Source organism: Myripristis murdjan, chromosome 14 (assembly GCF_902150065.1).
Source record: "Myripristis murdjan chromosome 14, fMyrMur1.1, whole genome shotgun sequence".
Classification (NCBI taxonomy): domain Eukaryota; kingdom Metazoa; phylum Chordata; class Actinopteri; order Holocentriformes; family Holocentridae; genus Myripristis; species Myripristis murdjan.
Window position 1 is genome coordinate 33,557,926 of NC_043993.1, and position 15,062 is coordinate 33,572,987.

General features: G+C 44.2%; 1 protein-coding gene across 12 annotated transcripts in view; it reads right to left on the reverse strand.

The window, feature by feature from the left end:
- The window catches only part of ncam1a (neural cell adhesion molecule 1a), a 312,169-nt gene extending 298,369 nt beyond the window's left edge, over positions 1-13,800 (reverse strand). For all 12 annotated transcript variants that reach the window (XR_003929355.1, XM_030068570.1, XM_030068568.1 and 9 more), the window contains exon 1: positions 13,505-13,800. Coding sequence is in view for 11 of the 12 variants with exons in the window: in XM_030068570.1 (XP_029924430.1) it covers positions 13,505-13,556 (52 nt within the window). In the remaining variant the exon portion in view is untranslated. The remainder of the gene's footprint in view (positions 1-13,504) is intronic.
- Between the last annotated feature and the right edge of the window lie 1,262 nt (positions 13,801-15,062).

A 15,062-nucleotide genomic window follows, 5' to 3' on the forward strand; every position in this document is an offset into this window, starting at 1 on the left:
TTACCGTTTCTTTTTTTTTTGTTTGTTTGTTTGTTTGTTTTTGTTTTTTTGATGAAATTGTGCGCGCTGCCGTCTCTTTAAAAAGGCTCTCTGATGTGTTTACGGTGTCATGTTCTGTCAAAAGCCTGAGAATTTGTTGCACTTCAGATGATCTTCTATTCAAGCCGGAGAAACAACGGCGGCTCTGCCTGCAGCATCCCGCTATTGAAGTAAACAACTGCAAAAAATGCTGCTATCAAAGGGGAAACAAATAATATTTATGGGCTTTTTAAGCTCTCTGTAAAATTATTTTCAACGACGGTCTACGTTTACAGCCCGTAGTGTAACAGGTACAGTCTACCAGCTCGTGTGGATTAAATAATATACATGCATTTTAAAACAGGAGCAGCTTTGAGGGCTATTATCATTCATTTAAACACGGTCACAGTCACAGTGGGAGTGGAGGTAGTAGAGTAGAGCTGAGGGATATGGACAAAATCAAATATCACCATATTGTTTTAGTGAATATCTCAAATTTGATATTATGACGATATTTAAGGAATGACGATTGACGCTTTCATAAAAAGAGATTTTTGATAAAGTGTCTGATAAAGTCACATGGATGTGCTGACCAGACAGGTATCAAAGTCAAAAAAGTGCATACTTTTACCATAACGCATGGAGAAGACATATCACGATATTATGACATCCAAAATCCCAGCTGATATCTCGTCTTACATCACCATCGACAAAACACAGATATTTTGCTTCGGGCTACATTCTACAGCATGAAAAAAAAAGTCATATTCTGATTAATTTGACAGATACAGCGATTGCAATATGATCCTTGGTTTTGGCAGGAAGGAGCATTTCTGCATTATAAAACCTATTGAAAAAAACCTATTAATATCTGGAAAAAAAAAAAAAACAATTTACAGGCCAGGGCATCTGTGTAGCACCATAATACTTTATCTTGAAACAATGTTTTTCATACTTTCAACTTTAACTTTAACCAAAAAATGCATCTCCTATCATTTGGATGTTTCACTTAACCATTCCTTTACCTCAGAATCATAAAAAAAAAGATGCCACGTCATAATATTACAATATCCAGAATCCTATGTTTAGTCCTGTATCACAGTATCAATATATTGCCCAAGCTGTAAGTACAAGTATTTGCAGTATTCGTGGCAGTATCAGTAGATGTTGCAGTACCACTACATTGTCGATGCTGTTTCCTGATACTTTGTTCAAACTTCATCTGCTGATTGAATTCGGTGAAACTGCTGTCAGGCACGCCGGAGCCTGAACTGCCGATATCTCTTATCCCCTCTTCCCTCCTCAATCGTTAGATAAATTCGAGCGTGATTTGTTTCTATAATGACGACAGCCGTTTCCTCGCACTACATTTACGACGTTACCCCAAACCCTGCAGCCACCTGCCACCGGGCGAAACAGCAAAAAAACACCGCCATTTATTTTGATCACTCAAACCTAATCAGGGTTCAGATTCAATTTCCGTACGGGCAGCAGCATCGGAGCTTTTGCTATATTCAGCTCCCGTATTCGATTGTGGCCTGGCTCCTACCTGCTAATTGGATGATACCTGACACACGGCTTTGATCAAAAGGTCCACCGAGTCAGCACCGCATCCGCCGTCAGAGGAGCAGCTTCAGGGTTTCAGGTCGGTTTAAAGCAACCTCGCTAGACCTGAATGCCCAAAATCACAGGGGTGTTTTAGGGTCATCGTTACTGTGGCTAAAGTAGGAATTTCTATAAACGATCTATACATTTCCAAGTACATTTTGTGGATAATTATCGGAGCTCACCTAACCTTTAAACTGTCCCGTGCAACAGGAAAAAAGGCTGATCCTCTCCATCTTAACTGTTTTTTTTTTAAATTATTATTATTATTTGAGAAAAGAATGGCCCGCATTAAGATTTGTATCCCCAGACCGCAACCCTAACCTTCATGAGTAAATGTTTAAACGTCTCACAACAGAACCACTCTGTAATATTTATTTTTTTTTTCCTAGTTTAATTCGCTAATTACTTCTGGGCTCCCTGTTTGATTCCACTGTAATAATTGAGATCTGAAAGAAAGCCCCAGCAAGGATACTTAAAAAGAGCTCCAGACGAACAGAGGTGTTGAATAATGGCTTGGATCAAACTTGGGCACGGGCTTTCTATTGTATTTATATTGTATTAGGGCTTTGCTGGCACGCTGTTTACATCGGCCGCGTTTTCATAAAGAACGAGACAAAGCCCTGAAACGGGAACTAAAATATCTGAGACCTTCACACTTGGGAGAGCGGCGTGAATTCAAATCTGAGCTTGTGAAGAGCGCGCGCAGACAAAGTCATTCTGGACAAGAGTTGGCATGGTCTAAAAACACCATCGAGCCGCAGAGGATGCCTGCCTCAAGGATGCACACGGACGGTCGTGCCAATTTAGGAAGTAAACAAGTCCAAAGAAATACTGCACATGCTGCACATCATGCCATGCACCACTCTCCCAGAAGACGCACTTGTTTTTGTTCTTCACACAAAGGCTGTGGCAGCTTGGCACCTGAGGAAGCCAGCCAATCACGGGCAGAGTCCCCGGGATGAGCTAACTGCCATTGCTAGGCATTACATCATGGTGGTGAGTCACTCCCTGGGCTTAAGGGGCTTTACAATATACGCCCAAACACACCGATGCCTTGCCCCTACTTGGCAGCGTTGGCAAAGGTAAAGCGAGGAAACAGAGATCTGACTTTAGTAAGCCAAACTGCCACCTTGGTCTGTTTCTGAGTTAGGGTTAGGTTGGGGTTAGGGTTAGGGTTGGGTTAGGGTTGGGGTTATCGGTTAGGGATATAGCTCAGGTGCACAGGCCTACAGATCTGATAGGGTGGAAAGATAAGGGGGGTGGAAGCCCCTCCCGAAGGGGCCAGGGGTTGGTCCCCAGGCAGAGCATCCACGGCAGAGGAGGAGGGGCCTGCAAGGAGATTTTACCAATACTATAAGGGGTACGGGGGTGGAGTCCAGACCCCCAAGTTGGTTTGGGGGTGGGGGCTCCACCCCGGTCCCGGCCTCACGGATCCCTGGGGGAGGAGGACATATCATAAAATAATAATAATAAAATTAATAAAAGTTGGTAAGATATATAATAAATAAGTAAAATTCAGAGTCCGGGGAGAGGTCTATATAAAACACACAATATAATACAAGAAAATCTAATAAATACAAGAAAGATAATAAATTAGACCCCCCCACCATCCTCTAAAATTCATCAATAAATAATTAAACCTTAATTCATATAAAAGACTAAAAAGAGACGTCCTCCTCCCCAGACAGGGAATCAAACCCCGGTCTCCTGCACTGTAGGTGGAGACTTTATCCATTAGGCCATAAAGCAGGACCAGGGATAGGACAACCACACCAGGGGTTGATGATGTGTTTTGCCATTAGTCGGCGTTAAGTCCTCCTGGTGTGGTGGTCCCAAGCCTGTGGATCCAAATCTTCCTTTCTTGCTGCCCGCAGGTCCAACGGTCGTTGTTTTCTAAACCAGAGATTATGAGATGGGTGGGTGAGTGGATCTGGAAATGTTGTACCAAGGGGGTGGTAAGTCGACCTTCCCCGGTTAGGGTTAGGTTGGGGTTAGAGTTAGGGTTAGGGTTAGGGTTAGGTTAGGTTAGGTTAGGGTTGTCCACACTGCATCATGCATTAAAGATCCACCATGCAACATTTTTATCAAATCTAAGAACCACGTCCAGGTTTTACTAGCACAAGCCTGTGTAAGCGGGGAAATCTCAAACGTGAGCAACGTACTGTATGTTCATGAGCATCCTCAAACACGCCAATGCGCTCTGTGCCTAAAAGCTCAAAACGACCATATCTGCGGCAGTTGATAGGCTTCTTGATCAACACTAATGACTCAACAATTACTTGGCCAGGGGCTGAGCTCTCTGGCTTTCAGAGCTCACTTTTTGTTTTCCAAACGGGAAGACTTGGACTATTTTCAATCGCTCGACAAAGGAAGACAGCGCTATGAGTGTCCTCAAGCCAAAAAGCACCAATGCCAGAGCAGTGCTATTATTCTATTATTTAGCGCGGTGATGTATTTCCTCTTCACTAGAAATTTCTATGGGATCTCTGCTCTAATTAGCAAGCTCGCCTCTTTCTATTGTGAAGATGTGACTTTATTATTTGTGTCAATCAGGCCACCATAGCTCAAGGGAGATGCTGGGGGGGGTCCACCAGATTCCTCTATGGGATGAGTTAATCTATGTCAATATTGCTGCAATTCCTGCAGATTGCTGACAGGTCCAGAGGTCGCAGTCTGGTTGAAAAGATAAAATAAAGGATCTACGATTTCATTTGCTTTCTTTTTATTGCCCCTTTAAAAATTAAAGAGAAACACAAGGTGCCAAATTACCTCAAAAGACTAGATTTCCACTTTTTGTTGACAGTGTTGCCTCTTTCATCCCTTCAGTATCACTTGGATATCAAGTGGCTACAGACAGCTAATTTGGTAAATGTAAGCGCTGTGTGTTACTGGAATACCAATGTGCAAAAATTACATAGTGCAAATTTAACAGCTTGGGAAAAAACACACTTATTTCCTGACTCTGAGTTATTTACAGTGAGTCTGCATGCATGTTATTTGCCACGAGACGATAAAGTTTGACACTTGTCTACATTTAGCCTGGAAACTGACACGGGCATATTCCTAAAGTCGGTCCCCGAGCTGCAGCGTTTAGTTTTTGCCAACTGCGAGTCAGGTGAACTTGAATCTTTTCCATATCAGTAGCAACAATACGCTGACATCCCAGCATGTGTTATTGAAATGCTGCCGGAGCTTATGATGTGCAGCACAAAACACAGAGCAGCTTTCAGAGCGTCACACTGCCACACTGTACACAAGATGCCAAAATGCAGACTGAAAGTCATGAGAGAAACCAGCCATATGACAACATATTGGAGTTACAGCCGTGACTTTTATGTGCCGAGAGAAAATACGACTCCATCCTCATCGACGCCGCTGGAGGCCCTCCAGACAGTCCCTAAATATTTCGGTGAATCATTGATCATTAATGAGAAAGCTGTCAAGCATTGTGCAAGCTGCAATGCAAATTGAAAACCTTGGATTTATACTGACATTAAACCACTTTTTTTCTGGAATAACAAGACACTTGGGAAGATGATATGGAGGGAAACAGCCTTACAGAAAAAAAAAATCGTCAAACTAAACAAAGAGACATGGAGAGGAAAACTGCAAATCTTTCAAACCGCCCTCCCTAAAAATAAAAACACCACGCGCCGTCTTAAATGACAAATTATTATCCCAGTAGATAGCAGGTGTCCTGGAAAACCAGCTACTCTGGGTTTGATGTGCAGGATCTCAGTACAGAAATCTCTGCAGCGAGCGAAGACAAATGCAGCAGATGTGACATTAGGTGGGCTCATGAAATTCTGCAATAAACGGCCCTGTAGTGTCATACACTCCCTCTTCAACTTGTGTCTGATCTGCAGCGCCGGATCCAGTCTGTGGAAACAGTTGGTTCAGCGGCCCTAATACCTTCAGACGTGCCGCTTTCAAACCTCGATGAAGCACTTTGAACAGTTGGTAAAGGACATTCTCGCTCTTCTGCGATAAATGTCGATTAATTTACCCAGCTAAACTGTCTGATGCACACCCCTCTACACATTTCTAGATAAATCCGGTCCTTAAGTGACAGCGCTGTTGCCCCGCTTTCACTATTTGACAAAAATTTCACCCTGCATCCTGCCTGATAAATTATGCAACAGGCATGTTAGCGCATCACACCGCGGATCCAATGGGAATTTTTCCAAAAGCAGTCAAACACACCTTGCTGCGCTGACAGACTTTTAGAGCCGCTACAAGTCTCCATTTTTTTTTTTTTTTTTTCCCACAGATGACTCTTAATAGCTTACTGTCGCTCGACACGGTGCACGCTAAAGTGTTAGCACGAAGCCTGCAACCACTCAGCAGCCTAATGGAGTCGTCCTTCCAGCCGGGACAAATCGGACTGTCTCCTCGGAAGAAGTGCAAAGGGCGGCCGGTCGAAACTCCGAATCCGAATTACCGAGCAGATCTGAAAGCTTCGAGTTTGTAAAATACGTCAATCTAGTATTTTCTGTGGTCTATTTTACAGCGGTATGGATTTATCGCAGTGTATACTTTAAATTTGAAGGGTGGACCTAGCTCTAGCAGTGAAGGCAACTGTTCATCGCCATCGTCATTGATTCTCATGTGCCATCAGTGGACAGATGTAGGTTTCTCTGTCTTCTTGCAGGCATCCAAGTCAATAATCAAAACATCTGGCCGTCACTGGAAAGCTGCAATAGTGCATGCTTAAGAGTTAACAGCCAACGATCCACCAGGAACACATGGATGATTTGACGCCTACTGTCTCACCAGTCAATGGCCGAGTTGGTCAGTGGACTAATCTTACCACAGACTGTCTCTCCCTGCTGTCATTAGCGCTCCACACTGGTGATCACGATCGCTGCACTGCCATGGCAGGGCTGTGTGTGTTTAATTCAGGAGGAAGGTCAAGTCAGGGAATGTGAGAACATCTTTTCCCAACAAAAATGCCAACAAAAGAAAACAAAGTGTTTGACTTTCAGGGACAGAAATACCATCTGCTCACCGCTGACAGTCCTGAGGGAAGGAAGTTAGAATAGTGACGGACTATAAATACCATTGGGCCCCGTGCTGACAATAAACCAAACTGGAACATCGATACAAACAGTATCTATTCCAAATAAAACCGGTGCTTGTGCTTCTTAAGGCTGTTCAAGGAGGACAAGGACATCATGCTGCGATTCTGTTGAGTAATGCAGTCTGTCGTCACCTTCGGCACTGTCACCAGCCTTGGCAGCCTCCCTTACACAGAACCCAGGGAAAAAAAAAAAAAAAAAAAAAACTGGAGCGAGCGGCTTGCCAATGCGGCATAGATCAGTGGTGCTGATGTGGAGGACCTGGTGAATTTATGCCAAAGGTCTCCGCTGAAGAAGCTGAGTGTCACAGAGGAGATCAATCCATCCTGTAACACTCTTCACACGGTCCATACTTCACGGTGCACGCACAGTAAAACAGGCTGCACTCTCAATGATATTTTGACCACTCATGTGCTCTTTTGTTCAGTTTGTTGGATACCATCGCAGGACAAGTTCACACCAACCACCTCTGAGTGGGTCATTTGAAGTGAGTAAGAATATAATCCAAATAGGAAATTACCCCAAAACATAAGGGTCTAGTGTTATCACTAAACACAGATGAAATTATTCGTTGTGTGTCAAAACTGATAGGAATGCCAGAGAGGATAAAGTGATCTGTTTAAAATGTACCCTTTTTAAATGTTTTTTTGTGTTTTTTCATGCAATTTTGTCTTTGAATTTTGAAAGACAAGAGGACAAATCCTTCCCTTTACCTATGATGACACAAAGACTGCACTGTTTTACTCTTGTGAAGCCCTAAGACTGAAAATGTTACACAGTGGGCTGCTAATTTTACCATACAGGCGATTATGGCCTGCACCAAGAATAGTGGCGGCACCATGTGGAATACATGCTGTAGTTCTTTAAAGGGATAGGTCACCCATTTTGAAAAATTCTATAATATTTCATTTACCACCCAGCTGTTCTGTAGGACAGTCGTGGTGCTGATCGTCCTCTCATTGTTACTGAGTTACTGCTCCAAATGCTAACTGTTAGCCTCCTGCCATTGAAGTGGACTTCCCCCCGGCTAATATTCTTAAAGATAACCACTTTTATCCACAGAACTATCCCTTTAAAGAACTAAAGTATATATTCCAAATGGTGTCGCCACTATTCTTCGTATTCTTTAAGTGTTAAACCAAGGACTCTAAGTTTAATATTTACCTGAAAAGAGGCCAATCATATCAGACAGTCCTACAGATTTGTCTCTTGTCTTACACTTTCAAAGGAAGGAGCTATCGCTGCATAAATCTGCAATATCTAGATTTGAGGCGGCTTGCTGTCTCTCTGCACACAAAATGATTGCTTTGCTCAAGAAAGCAGTCAATCCTGATTGATTTCTACCAGCAGGCCAAGTCACACGCACCCAAACCCCATTTAAACTTCAATAAGGCAACACGAAAATATGAGTGAAATGTCATATTATCATTTCGAGAATGGGTGAACTATCCCTTTAGTCCTTTCAGCTCACTAAACTTAAATCACGGACAAGCAAACAATAGCACTTTCAACAGGTATGACACCCTTCAAAAAAAAAAAAAAAAATTGTGCTAAAAATCATACCTTTTATGATTTTAACAATATCCCACGTTGCCCCTGTGAGAGTTAAAAGCAGGTGCCAAATTTTGCAAAATTGCACTTTGAGTGTTTCGGAGTTTAGTGACGTGGTTGAAACTCGGTCTGCACTGGAACTTGAGACACATCGCATGCTTCACATCCAGCTCATATGCGAGTGGGAGGCCGCAAACTCCAATAATGTGTCCAAACACGCCAAGCACACTTACAACACGCCAGCAAACCGCTGCTGACGGGACCCCAAGTCTTGGAAGGCAGTTTTGTGCTAATGAAGGCAAAAAAAAAAAAAAATCCCCCGTGGCTGGAGATGGTGGCAGTAGTGGGTGTGTGTTTGTAAGTGTGTGTGTGTGAGTGAGTGGGTGAGTGAGCCGGGGGTGGGGCAGGGAGGGGAGGGGGGTAGTGGCGGTGGCGGTGGCGGTGGTGGGGGGCTATTCAGCATCACAAACCCAAGTCCTTTTCACATCCAATTCTCTATAGGACGCTTTCGGCGCTCACACAATGCAAATCACTGTGGGTCTCCATTCATGGATTGATTAATATGCAAAGACAGCCCATCCTCATCTAACAGTCAGCGGTGAAGAAATATAACACGGGCTACCGGCAGAGTGATTTTTGAAGTTATTATCTATTTGGAATGATCAGTACCTTTGGGTTCGCCGTGGAGCAGCGCGATGAGATGACATGAATTTATGTATAACATTAACTTTCGCTGCATCATTCCCCTTAGTCATGCACAGCGCTTCCTGAACTTTCTCTGCAGTAAACTTGCTGAACCGGATTTTTGTTTGGAGGGGTGATTTTAAAGACGTTTGACCGATGTACCATCATGTGCCGATTTTTTTGCAAAACAGCCATGCACTACGGTGACTCGGCGCTGTTCTATGTTATGGATTTAATCGGCGCTATAATGGAAGATTTCAAAACTATCTTGTGCAATCACCGGCTGCGTGTAATGGATGCCACTGTGTTTTTTCTCGAGATTCGATTACTCCGGTAATTTGTTTTTCTGTTTACAAGCAATCATACGCATCACAGTTTTAATAAAGTGGAAAAAAAAAGAAAAAAAAAAGTGGTGTATGTCCCCTTTAGGATGCAAGGAACTCCAATCGCTCCCAGTGCCACAGAGCTCTGCAATAGGAGTCTATCTAAAGCACTAACCATGCCTCCAACTGGAAAACGCTGACAAGTTCAGCACCTTCACTGTAGTTCACACAACCTTTTAGTGACCCAATAAAAATAAAGACTTCTGGGGAGAAATGATTTCTAGAGTCGAATATAGAAGATATGAAGATAGGACTGTCAAAAATACAATTTTAGTGTTAAAATGAAATCCCTAGTTGGATGACAATGGAGGGATGGTGGAAGATGAATAGAGGGTAAAGTAAAGAGGAGCAGAAGCACATTATTAAATGAGGCTTTGGCAAAAAAGAAAAAAAAATGTTCTAAAATCTCTTTTATGACTTATTTAAACAACATTTACTGATGTAGTCTCTTGCTCTGGCAGCGAGGAACGGATTCTGCGCTGAATCAAAGGGGAATGCAGCTGTAATTTGAGAATTTGATCAGGAGAAGATGTGATAAAGCCCTACGCCGTGTGCACATGTCACTTTGATTGCAACATGGATCTTCTCCCAGCTTGAAAGCAGACATCTGAGGAGCAGGACCCGGTTTTATTCGGGCAGCAGACTAAAAACGCCTTATAATTTTCCCTTGTTAGGGCTGCTTTTTACAGCTTCCCTCATTCAAAAATAGCCTGTATTATTTTCATAGTGGCTTTGAACTCACCACAGAAGTTGAAGTCCCATATGTTAACCATTTTGGAATTGTTTATTTTCTTTCCCCCCCCAAAATGTTGAATGTGAAAAGTTAAACTTCGCCCTTTTCCAGAGTTCAGCTCCCCCGTGCGATTCGCGTAAACAAGTTTTTAATTCTTTGGAGATCTGGTGGATCATTAAAGGAGCTCGCCGGTGTTTGTGCTCGCGGCGCTTGTCCTTTGCCTTCGGCCGCACGACGGACTTGCTCTGCCTTCCTCTCGGAGAATAGCTTGAATTTGATAAGACTGGATGAGACAGGGCGGTGGGTTTCGGGGGAAGCAGCGGTGCACAGCTGAAACACGGCTAGGGGAAGCGAAACAGGGGAAGCTGCTCGTTAACATCAACCTGCCAGCGCTAAACAGCAGCACGGCTTCCATTTCTACTCCGCCAAACCCAGGCCACACATCAGAAATCACCCCCACCGGATCCAAACCCTCAACCGGTTCATAAAACGAGTGACTTCACCCTCAAGTCATGCACGTGTGGGCCCACCACTTGCCTGTTTCACTCATCAGAGTCACAGAAACGCTGTAACGTGCACGCTTTCATCTCTGATTAGCCGGCATCACACCCGCACTCGTCAGATTGACAGGACCATATGTGGCACATCACTCCGGTGCCGGTGACACAGACGAGCCGCAATCCCGTCCCATTGTGGAACGAGAAAAAAAAAAAACACGACACGTCTCTCCAAAACCATATTGTATCTAATCCAGACATTATTTAATCATTTTCTTGGAAGATGATCATAGCCTGCTCTTCCAGTTGTTCGTCACTGGCCTTGAAATCTAATTATTACCGAACTGGAACAGGAACTGGAAATCAATAAATGTAATTAAATTGCTCAGCCTTCTAACAGTGCGATAGCGTCATTAGCCTTTTAATACACCTCAGGCATATCAAATAATGTGATCAATTTCTTTTATTTCTGCCCCCCTCCCACCCCCACCCCTTCTCTCTTTTGCACCGGGCAGAGCTAACGCGCAGTTGTCTAATTATCTCTCTTGATTCCTCTCGCTCTCCCTCCCGCGAGACGCACGGTGAAACGTGGAGGTGTGTGAATAATATTTTCACTGGATCATAACCCGTGTAAAAACAAAGAACAAATCCCAACCGCTCTCGTTTTTTTTTTTTTTTTTTTTTATGACTGAGTAACGTTAGACTGAAGCCCAGCGGAAACGAGATAAGAGAGGAGTCGGCGAGGAGAGTCGGCTTTAAGGTGCACCGTGCAAAACGGCACAGGGCTGATTTAAGTGAGGAGCCCTCGGACTCCAGAAGTGTAACCGAACTGCAGCTGATGATGATGATGATGATGATGATGATGATGACGAGAGCCACATCAACTCAGCCATTATGGCACGTTTTCAGTCAGCTGAGTCACAGGGTCTGCACTTGAACCATCCTTTGTCAAATTTGCATATGCACCTTTAATGCTATTGCAATCTGGGTAAAACACCTGGGTTTGGTGGTGAGCCTTGGTGACCTTTGAGGTTCGTAAACACCATGAATGGAAAAAATGAAGTTATTACTGTTTCCATATCATCTTCAGGCCTATGTTTGGAGTTCCTTCATTGCCTTTGAAGGATACCACTTTGCTGAGTTGCTCGCCGCCCACTTACATTTAACTCAGTATGGAAATATGCTGCTTTTGTTTTGTAGAGCCACCTACATCACCGTGCTGAGAGTGAACCCCACGGTTAGAATAATCCTTTAACGTTCTCTAATTGGGAATAATTTGTGGCAAATTAAATTAAAGCTAAATTAAAACCCCCCTCCTGACTTCCCTTCGAGGACCCCTGGGGTTCCCCGGAACCCCGGTTTGAGAACCGCCGTCGCAGCCTTACAGAGTGCACAGACTGTGTGAGAGAATGTGAGGGGTGCGTGGGGGGTGGGCTCGGGGAGGTCAGATGCAGGGAGGGAAGAGGGATGGATGGAGGGAGGGGGGATGGGGAAGAGAGGGAGGGAGGGGAGGGTGTGAGGGGAGGTACAGGTCCCCTCCCGCCCTGTAACCATGGGAGCTCTGGGATTGGATCCTGTTGTTTACATTGAATAATGACTATTCAGGAGATCTCAGCAGATAGCAGCTTTTCCCTCCATGCAACCAAATGAAAAAACGGATCAAACCAACCTGGGCCCGTGTGCCGGGACTATTTTTTTACGCCTAAAACAATCCCACTTTATCTTTAAAGAACAAGTTGGAAATTGCGACCTCCTCTGTGGCACAATAGAGAAGGAACAGAAAACAGGTCTGTCACATACAGCAGGTCCGCTCTCGTTATCACGCGGGTTAACTCGAAAATCCCAAGTTGACACATTAGCGCAGAGACGGTTTGCGTGCCAAACCCGACAACGGCCAGGATTAGAAAACAATAAATTAAATCAAATCACACATGAGGTCAGCACATGGTTAGAAAAAAAAAACAATAAAACAAAACAAAAAACACGTTTTGCTTTGCCACAATCGGAGTTCATGGAGCTAAATCGGTGTTTTTTGCGGGACTGGAACAAAGCACCCCCCCGCCTCCTCCGCCACCACCACCCCGACGGGCGAGCGACGCTCCGGCCACTTCATCCTCGGTGCGTCACGGAGGATCCGGCTGCTCTAAACCCCAAATCCGCACTTTGAGCTCATGTGTGCGTTGTGCTCTCCGCGTTATGTGATATTTTAAAATTCAACAAGCTGCGTGAGAGCGGATTACGCAGCCACGGTGAACAGAAAGCCACTACTTTGTTGGCACAACGGGACCACAGAAGCGTCCCCCCCCTCCCCTCCACCTCCTCCTCCTCTGCATCACCACATCAAATCTCCGCCAGCAGCATCCATCTCTAACACCAAACCCCGTGTGTTACACACTCCTGCGAACTGGAACTCGCGTCCGCATGTGTGCGTAATGTTCATCTCATCCGCATATATGCCTCGAAAGTCAAGGTAGACACGGTCACCCGGCCGGACCCGGGAGACTCCTTTTGCACTGCGCGGAGATCTCAAGCCCCATAAAACTGTGGCAAAGCAGCGGCGGCGGCTCCTGAAACTAAACTAGGGATAAAAAAAAAAAAACAGCCAGACACCGGGGGTGCAGCGGCTTGGCTGGCACTAGTTTCGCATTCATCCCGGAGACAGAGCTCTCTCACTTCTGGGGAACTTTGTTTAATTGTGCTGAATATTCCGCGTAACAGTGTCCGGAGTCAGTGACAGGGATTCCGCCACTGGAACCAGAGGATGCTGCTGCACAATAATAATCATAACTCGCCGCCCGGCACCAGGCAACACACACCAGCCAAGCATCAGGGCCTGGAACGGGTTTGACATTTGCTTAGCACATGCAGTCACCATCTCTTTCCCTAATAGATAGATAGCCTGGGCATAATTAATAAATTAAAAAAAAAAAAAAAAAAAACTCCGCTTCTTACCTGCATAGCCAATGAAAAGCAATACCCAGATGAGGTCCCTTGTTTGAAGCATTGCAATATCTCACAGTGATATTCTCCTTGAAGAACAGACGCACTTTAACCAGGCGGGTTCTTCACTTGCGGGGGAAAAACAGAGATATCAGCCGTTTCCAGAGAATCTGCTACCGGAGGGAATTTTGGTCCTTGTCGCTACCCGTGTTCGCAGCACAATGAGTGACAAGGAGCAGCCGTAGCACACACTCAACACACGCGTACGCACACACACAGATGCAACGCGAATTACTCCGCCCCGGTCCACACACACACACACACACACACACACACACACACACACACACACACACACACACACACACACACACACACACACACACACGCAGAGGGGGCGGGAGGAGATGGATACAGTAGCAGAAACAAACTAGTGCGCGGAGCAGCCGGTGCAGACGGCAGATGGTGACCGGATTACCAGGCTTACTAAACAGCTAACTAGCTCGCTAACTGTTCTGCCTGCAGGGGCTTCAAACACCTGCAACGACACAGTCTGCCCGGGGTTAGCACTCACTCCGACTGCAGCATGAGACACTTTTAAATCATGAATGTATGCGTTAGATTAGCGGATAATGCGCCTTTACGAGATGCGCAAAGTGATGCACAGAAGTAAAATGGAAAGAAATTTAAAAAAAAAAAAAAAGAGAGAGAGAGAGAGAGAGAGAAGAGAAACTGTGAGAAAGTGAGTTGAAAGGTCATAAAATAGATTATTGAACAGCCTTTAAAGTAAAAAAAAAAACAACTTTTTTTCTTTCTTTCCCATCAGTTATTTCTGTGCGCCTGGAGTCTGTTTCAAACCTGAGCACTGAGCTATATATCGCAAAAAAAAAAAAAAAAAGTGTTTACATAATATACTCAGTGTCCACTTTATTAACCTCCACCTGTCCAGTCTAATGCAGTTCAGGTCAGCAGCTCTGCCATAAACCTTTTAATAAAGTTTATAATGTTCAGTTGTGTTGACATTGTGCAGAATGTGTCACTTTAATTCTGTGTTTATTACTGAGGTTGTAGTTTGTAGAGGTCTTGTACTGGACTGCATTATATTGAAAGGTGTTTCTAATTTTCTGTCCTCCGTGTTTATATAAAATGAGGGGGGACAAAATATCGGAAACAGCTGTCAGTAAAATGCAGTCCAGTCCAACAACATTTGTCAAGTCAAGTCATTTTATTAGCAGAGCACATTTAAACACAACAAACAACAAAAATTAAGACAATTTAAGACACATTAGTACATGAAATTTAAAACAGACGACACCACAACAATAAGATTGAAGACACTGGAACAAAATAAAACAATTTTAAAAAAAGCCAGAAATGCCAGCAAGGAAAGCTATGTTTTTAATCGTAGACAGATAGATATTTAGACACATGCATACACACAATTTTTTTGTACACATGATGTTGATTTATTCATATGTACCATCCATACTTTCCCTAGGGATTTTCAGGCAACTGGTGGAAATGCTAATTTCCAGCCCACAAAATTGCACCAGACTTCAGCTGTCTAGCC